The following is a 7,354-nucleotide window of genomic DNA, read 5'->3' on the forward strand; positions in this document are numbered from 1 at the left end:
TACGCAACAAAAGCTAAAAGTTAAATATTTTTAGTAAAAAAAAATAGTTAATTAGTGTTTTGAGGTAAACATGCATGCATGATGCATCTTATATACTACAAATGTATCTAATATGAAAATGTATGTCTAATATCATATATTTTTTTGTTTCATTTTGATACTCTTTTAATAAATTTGTTTTTTTTTTTTAGTTTTTAAATATTCTTTTCAAAATTTATATTGGTAAAATAAAATAGAATTTGTTTTTAATAATAAGTAAAAACTACAATAATAGTTCTTTGTACCCAGTGTTACTTCTAAAAATTAAAATGATTATTTTTTTTTACCAAAGATACAGAGACTCGAACTCGCGACTAATATGGGAGATTATGCTATTTGAGGTATAACTCATTGGCAAAAATTAAAATGATTATAATAAACATAATTATAATAATAAAATATAATTTTTATTTTTTAAACTTTTAATTTATAAATTAATTGTTGCGGTTATAAATTTATTGTATTGTTTATAACGGTAAGATATAATAAATATAGGAATATGAATTCAATATATTTGGAGGTTACAAATTTATTAGATTCTATTTTTTAGTTTTTTATTTGTATATTTTATTTTTTTGCTGATTTGGAAATAGTAGTGATTTGGCAAGAATTGAGTGGTTGATTCTAAAGTTGTGTCAAGTAAGTAACATTGCTAACATGGTATTAGTAGGAGGAAAAAAATGTCTCAAAAATAATGTGATGCTTGCTTATGTATCTACTTTTATATATTAAGAATAGATTAAAAAGATTTACAAAAAGAAAAAAAACCCTTTGATTCTCATGTATCGTAGAGGCATAGCATGACAAACCTTACTTTGTGAAATGTCCTAACTTCTAGGCCCTAGCTTGCTAAACAGTGTAACTACCTCAGCTTATATATGAACCCTATCTTCTACGATATCATTACTGAACCCTTTTATTTAACTCAAAATTCGAGCCCAACGAACCATCTTTCTTACTTTTCCTTTTTGTCTGGATTCAAAGTTTTCTCACCATCTTAAAAAAACATATCTTAGAAACACCCCCAAAGACTTCAGGACTATGAGAAAAACCCAAACTGTTGACGGTTATATATATAAATATAACTTCCCTTTCAAGGGCAAAACAAAATTTCTTCTCCTATGGATTACTCTAGGTCTCTAACCACTTCCTTTTAGGTTATTTTTTCTATTATTTTTCTAGTTAAACTTAGAAAAGTGGACTGATATATCACATGTAATGTAATGGGTAAGGCTAAGCATGTGAATTCTTGTATTCCAATTTAATACAAAAAGAAAAGGCGTTAATACCTATCCATGTCAAAAAAAGGAGGAGAAGATACGTTATTGTCATGTTCCATAGAAAATACAAGATTGTGAAAATAGCTAAACACAAAACTTTTCTTGATAATAAAAAATAAACATGAATGATTAATTAATTGTTTGTGAAAAGAGAAGCTTCTATTTCAATACAGATTCATGCATAAACCGCCATCTAACTCTTCAGACCAATACAACACAATACATGTATTTCTCAAAACAACTTTAATTTGGTGCCAAACATATATAGCAGCAAAGCAACCAGAAAATTCAGATCTTTGAAAACAACTCATCATTTCTGAGTTGCACTTGTGATATTGTGTGTGGCATTTCCATTCTATGTGGATGAGTGAAGAGTGAGACACAAAAAGAGACATGTTTCGTTCTGCAAGATGGTGGACCGACAGGAACAGAGTCAAAGCTCTTTTCAAGCTCCATTTCCATCTCACACAGGTTTCATTCATTTTCTTAAGGATCAAGGATGAATAATTCAAACTCACCTATTCCTTTTCATTTGAAGTTTGCTTCTTAAATGGTATTAGAATGAAGTTGTTGGGGGATGTAACAATTTTTCAGGTGAATGAATGTGGGGTGGATGCATTGGTGCTGTCAATAGTTCCAGGGGACTTTGGAAAACCAACCACCAGATTGGATCAAGCTACAGTTAGAAATGGAGTTTGTACATGGCATAATCCTGTATATGAAACTGTCAAGTTCATTCAAGACCCAAAGACTGGCAAATTCACTGACAAATTATATCAATTTTTGCTTTCAACGGTATGCATTCATTAACTCACTCTTGTTTGTTTTTGTTTATCAGAATGTGATCTCATTTTTGCTTTAATTTATATGCAGGGTTCATCAAAAGGTAGCCCCATTGGGGAGGCTTCTATAAATATTGCTGACTATGCTGAGGCCACAAAACCATCCTATCTCTCTCTTCCCATCAGGGTTTCTCATTCTGATGCTCTTTTGCATGTTAGTTTTTTTTTTTTTTTATTTAATATCTATTTTTCCATATATAAGGTTGCTTGAAATTTGAGTGCTACCTAATTTAAAGGTTTGAGTGAAACATAAGTCAAGGCAATGGCATTCTCATTAGTTTCTCTTCTGTTGCTTAATAAACAGGTATCCATCCAGAGGATTCAAGAAAATAGTGATCAAAGGTAACTGGGAATTGCCATGATCATTTTCATATTTTAGGTTATAGAATGTCCCATAGTGAAATTTGTTTGATGCCAATAACATTTGCAGAGAAGAAGAGGAATGTGAAGATGCCAAACAAAAATCCCATGATTGGATCATAAGCAACCATTTAAGCAATGCAGACATAGATGAAAGCACTAGAAGCAACTCTTCTGAAGTAAGCCTTGGAATTATATTTTCGTGTCTCTACTTCATATATAATAGTGTCATATAACTTCAACAATGATGTGCTTTTCATGAAAATTCATTCATTTCATGTATTAATTGTACAATTTGTTGTTTTTCACAGGAAGTCACTGCCAAAGCAATGAACAATAGAGAAGAATTGAGTGTTAATTGCAGCACATCTAGTGAATCTGACACTACATTGTCAAGTTCAGATGACAGCTCTGGACTTGATAGTCCTCGAAAACTTGGACTGAAAAGAAAAAAGAACATCCATTCCAGGAAAAATGTGTTTCTTTCAGGTATGAGCCACAATTCAAAATCTCAAAAACTTGTTATAAGTGACTCCACAACACAAATGCATGATGATATGCATCAGAGAATACACTTTGATTGGCCACCAGGCGATTCGACAAACGGCTCCAACCATGACATTCCAAAGGAAGATTCCGAAGAATCACATCCTACAGAAACTGAAAAACTCAAGGCTGAGCTTGCTGCATTGGCTAGGCATGTGGATGTGTCAGACATGGAACTACAGACCCTTAGAAAGCAAATTGTGAAGGAAACCAAAAGAGGGCAAGACCTCTCAAAGGAAATCCTTATCTTGAAAGAGGAAAGAGACGCATTCAAGTTGGAATGTGAGAATCTCAAGTCTTTCCACAAGCGAATGGACGAGGCCAGATTGCGAAGCAGGTCGCAATTGGAAACCAGAGATCTCGGCGCTTTCGTGGAAGAAATCCGGCAGGAATTAAGTTATGAAAAGGACATGAACGCCAATCTCCGGCTACAGTTAAAGAAGATGCAAGAATCAAATGCTGAACTGGTTCTTGCTGTGCAGGACCTTGAAGAAATGCTGGAGCAATCACAGCGTAATAACAAAGACTCCAAGGAGCTAGTAGAAACAGAAATGGAGAAGCTTGTACAGAGACAAAGCAACGGTAATAACGATACAGAAGCACTTGAGAAGAAGATTATAGACCTCTATGGTGAAATAGAGATGTACAGAAGGGACAAAGATGATTTAGAGGTACAACTGGAACAACTTGCATTAGACTATGAGATATTGAAACAGGAGAATCATAGCATTGTGTATAAGCTTGAGCAAAGCCAAGTTCAAGAACAATTGAAAATGCATTATGAATGTTCATCTCCTCCTCCTAATAATAATAATGATCCTGATCTTGAAATGCATATTGAGAATCTAGAGAAGCAACTCAAAGAACAGTCAGAAGATTTCTCGAATTCTCTTGCTACTATTAAGGAACTCGAAACGCATATCAGGAGATTGGAGGAAGAATTCGATAAGAAGAAACATGGATTCGAAGCTGACCTAGAAGCAGTGACGCGCGACAAAGTTGAACAGGAGCAGAGAGCCATCAAAGCAGAGGAAGCTTTGCGGAAGACAAGAATGGCGAATGCTAAAACTGCCGAGAGGCTGCAAGAGGAGTTTAGAAGGCTCTCGTCTCAAATGACCTCCACATTTGACGCCAATGAGAAAGCTGCCATGAAAGCATTGAAAGAAGCGAGCCAACTGCGTTCGCACAAGAGTTTACTAGAAGAAATGCTGCGAAAAGCTAAACAAGAGATTCAGTTGCTTCAATCTGATTATGATTTAAAACTCGATGATCTCTCAAAACAAATGAATACAATGACGGTTCAGATTCAACAGATGAAGCTGGAGATCGAGGACAAGACAAAGCAGCTAGAAGATCAGAAGAAGAACGGGGAACAAGCTGGTAGCGATTTCTCTGAGGAGATTCGAGTGCTTAAGGCAGAGAATGAAGATCTGAACGGAGAGATTTGGCGGTTACGCGAGCAAGTAGAAGGAAATGAAAGTCGTAGAAACGAGTTGGAACTAATGAAGAAATCGATGGAGGAATCCGAGGAGATGTTACAGAGAGGAAGCGCCGAAAGAAATGAACTGGTGAGTACGATTGCATTGTTAAAGAAGGAAGCAGAGCAGTCAGTTAACGAGGCTAGGCGATTGGAGAAGGAGGTGGAAGCAGTTAGAGCTCAATACAGTGAGTTGAAAGGTTCGGTTTCGGAAGAGGCGGCGGAGAAAGAAAAACTTAGGAAGCAAGTTTTGCAGATGAAGAGTGAGATCAAGAAGAAGGAGGATGCGTTAAGCAGCATGGAGAGGAGGCTTAAGGATAGTTTGAAGAACAAGAAAACTGCTTCAGCTCCTCAGAATTCAAAAGACATGGCAAGTCTGAGGGAAAAAATCAAAATGCTTGAGGTAATACTAACTCATTGGAGAATTTCTTAAAGAAAATTTTGAATTCCTGTTTAAGTATTAGGAGTTCCAATCATTATTCTTCTCCTACTTTTTTCTGGCAATTGAGGTGGCCATGTTGATTAAGCAGGGCCTTGTAAAGTCAAAGGAAAAAGCATTGGAGAGTTCATCAAGTTCATTCTTGAATAAGGAGAAGGAACTCCAGACCAAAATTGACGAGTTGGAGAATAAAGTGGAGGAATTCAATCAGATTATTGCTTTGCAGCAGGTATGTATTATATATCAAATTATCAACAGATTAATTATTATTGTTACTGTTATTGTTGTAGTTCAACATTGACGTGCACTTGATCAAACAGGTTTCTCAGGATTTAAGCATTATTTCTTCAAAAGATGTATGTGATGAAAAGGAGATGGTAAGTGAGTTGACGGAAAGAAACAAGTCAATGGAAAGCGAACTAAAAGAGATGCAAGAGAGATACTTAGAAATGAGCCTCAAATTTGCAGAGGTAGAAGGTGAGAGACAACAGCTTGTTATGACTCTGCGCAACCTCAACCTCAACCTCAAGGCTATTAACAAACCCTAATTAGTACTAATTACTTAATACTTCTTCTTCTTTCATCCAAATACATGTGTTATATAATGAATAAATTGCCAAAATTATGTGTATCAATCTTCCCTTTTTATTGGCCTTGATTTTTGCATCCTGATGCTGAATCTGTAATATTAAAGTGTTGTATCTTCTTTACCAATGGCACTCGCTTACATACTATAATGTACAATCACCACTTTTCTTTTATTGTAAGTGTATATTTATGTTTCTTTTGATTGAATTACATACTTGATTAGATTGTGCCGCAGACTAGAGCAAATACAGTGACAAAAGCCATTATAAGAGAGTGATCTATGTCTCCCTCCACATCCAACCTTAGAACATCCTTCCCCAGTAATATCCCTGAACATGTCTGCTTTTGCTTTGCCTGCACACTCAGACAAACAATCAATTAGTTATTATTAAAATCAATACAAAGAAGTAATTTAATACTTACATTTGCGACTATGTGTCCGTTCTTCATATTGAAGATCATAAACCCTGATGTTTTGCTACAGATTCTGTGTATGCAATATTTTTGGGAGCCTATAGTAGTGACTTGGCAACTGGCTACTCTTCCCGTAATCATCATCTTATAACTTGTTTTCACTTCAAACCATGGCTTCTTCTTCGTTTTCTGCTGCTGCCTTGTACAATCGGAATCAGAACCGTTGCATCTATAAACATCCCATCGTCCAAAAGCAAGTAATTTCTGCAACAACAATAATCAAAGATCACTATATATTGCTTCATGCATGCATGAAAGTCACCATTGGTTGATACCTACGTACCTTGTGAATGGAACAGACAAGTGTGCCTCGTAGATCCATAAGGTTAACTTGAGTTGCTCCCTTTTTGTCATAGTTATCAACGCGGTAAACGATGTCACCATTTGAATCATACACAGTGCAGCCGTTAGAGTGGAACACAAGCGATTTCATCCAAACTGTGTATTTTCCAGAACATGAGGCCTCTGCCGCAGGGTAAACCTTCTTCGCCATTGGAACCACATCGGTCATCGGAAGAATAATGTCTTTCTTTATATTATACAAAATAGTGAAAACTCTTTTTCTTGTTTTCATTTGCCCCATTCGTCATTCAAAAAATGAAATATTATATATTTTTTCATATAGCCTTTGGAGGAATCGGAGTCATTATTTTCCATTAAAGCACGTTTTGTGCACTACATTGGGCGTGCTGACAGTACTCCGATCCAACCCAAATATATACTAGTTAGTAGCGGTTATTACTAGTTGCCTAGTACATGCACGAGAACAAGCTCACATTGGATGATATGTTACCATCTCTCTGTCTATCTTTGTTTTAATTTGATCTTTTGCTTTTAGAGAAGCACTCATGTATCAAATATATATGCCATTTAGTGTATGTATTTGTGTGGATTGATGTATTTTATTTTGTCATTCTTAGACACTAAATTCATGCATCATCATACTCACGAAGAAAAACATCTATTAATCACAACCTTTTAATAAGTTATAATTTTTTAATAAGCCATAACTCTATAAAAAATATATAGCATTTTAAATATGATTTTTCATATATTTTAAAAATAGATCTCACATGTATTGGATGAAGACGATTATATATGCTCCACTATAGCGAGTCAACAAAAATGTGCTAATATATGCGTTGCTATCGATTCAGTAATTAAAGTGAGTTCATGTTGATCTATACTAATCGGATCATATAATATGTATAGTTGATCGTTTCGCAAGATTGATTATAGGTGGCATGCATTACTAAGACAACGACTACCCAATAGCGTACCGATGATGCATATATATATACTTATCGTT

At 35.1% G+C, this 7,354-nt stretch overlaps 2 protein-coding genes across 5 annotated transcripts; one reads left to right on the forward strand and one right to left on the reverse strand.

Moving 5' to 3' along the window:
- Positions 1-944: 944 nt before the first annotated feature.
- LOC112749648 (uncharacterized) lies at positions 945-5,744 on the forward strand. 4 transcript variants are annotated; one of them, XM_025797961.3, is made up of 9 exons: positions 948-1,790; positions 1,914-2,114; positions 2,193-2,315; positions 2,466-2,503; positions 2,592-2,700; positions 2,833-3,010; positions 3,113-4,947; positions 5,072-5,212; positions 5,304-5,744. In XM_025797961.3, exons 1-9 carry the CDS (start codon positions 1,713-1,715, stop codon positions 5,529-5,531), a joined length of 2,931 nt encoding a protein of 976 aa, XP_025653746.1. In that variant the 5' UTR covers positions 948-1,712; the 3' UTR covers positions 5,532-5,744. The 4 variants fall into 4 exon arrangements, with proteins under 4 accessions (XP_025653744.1, XP_025653745.1, XP_025653746.1 ...); XM_072218665.1 differs by having other exon boundaries at positions 5,075-5,212; XM_025797959.3 differs by having other exon boundaries at positions 945-1,790; positions 2,833-4,947.
- On the reverse strand, positions 5,611-6,740 carry LOC112749650 (protein LURP-one-related 4-like). The gene is made up of 3 exons (XM_025797962.3): positions 6,329-6,740; positions 5,995-6,249; positions 5,611-5,925 (listed from the first exon to the last, which is right to left on the reverse strand). Exons 1-3 carry the CDS (start codon positions 6,626-6,628, stop codon positions 5,791-5,793), a joined length of 690 nt encoding a protein of 229 aa, XP_025653747.1. The 5' UTR covers positions 6,629-6,740; the 3' UTR covers positions 5,611-5,790.
- Positions 6,741-7,354: the final 614 nt, after the last annotated feature.

Source organism: Arachis hypogaea, chromosome 15, assembly GCF_003086295.3.
Source record: "Arachis hypogaea cultivar Tifrunner chromosome 15, arahy.Tifrunner.gnm2.J5K5, whole genome shotgun sequence".
NCBI classification, from domain to species: Eukaryota; Viridiplantae; Streptophyta; class Magnoliopsida; order Fabales; family Fabaceae; genus Arachis; species Arachis hypogaea.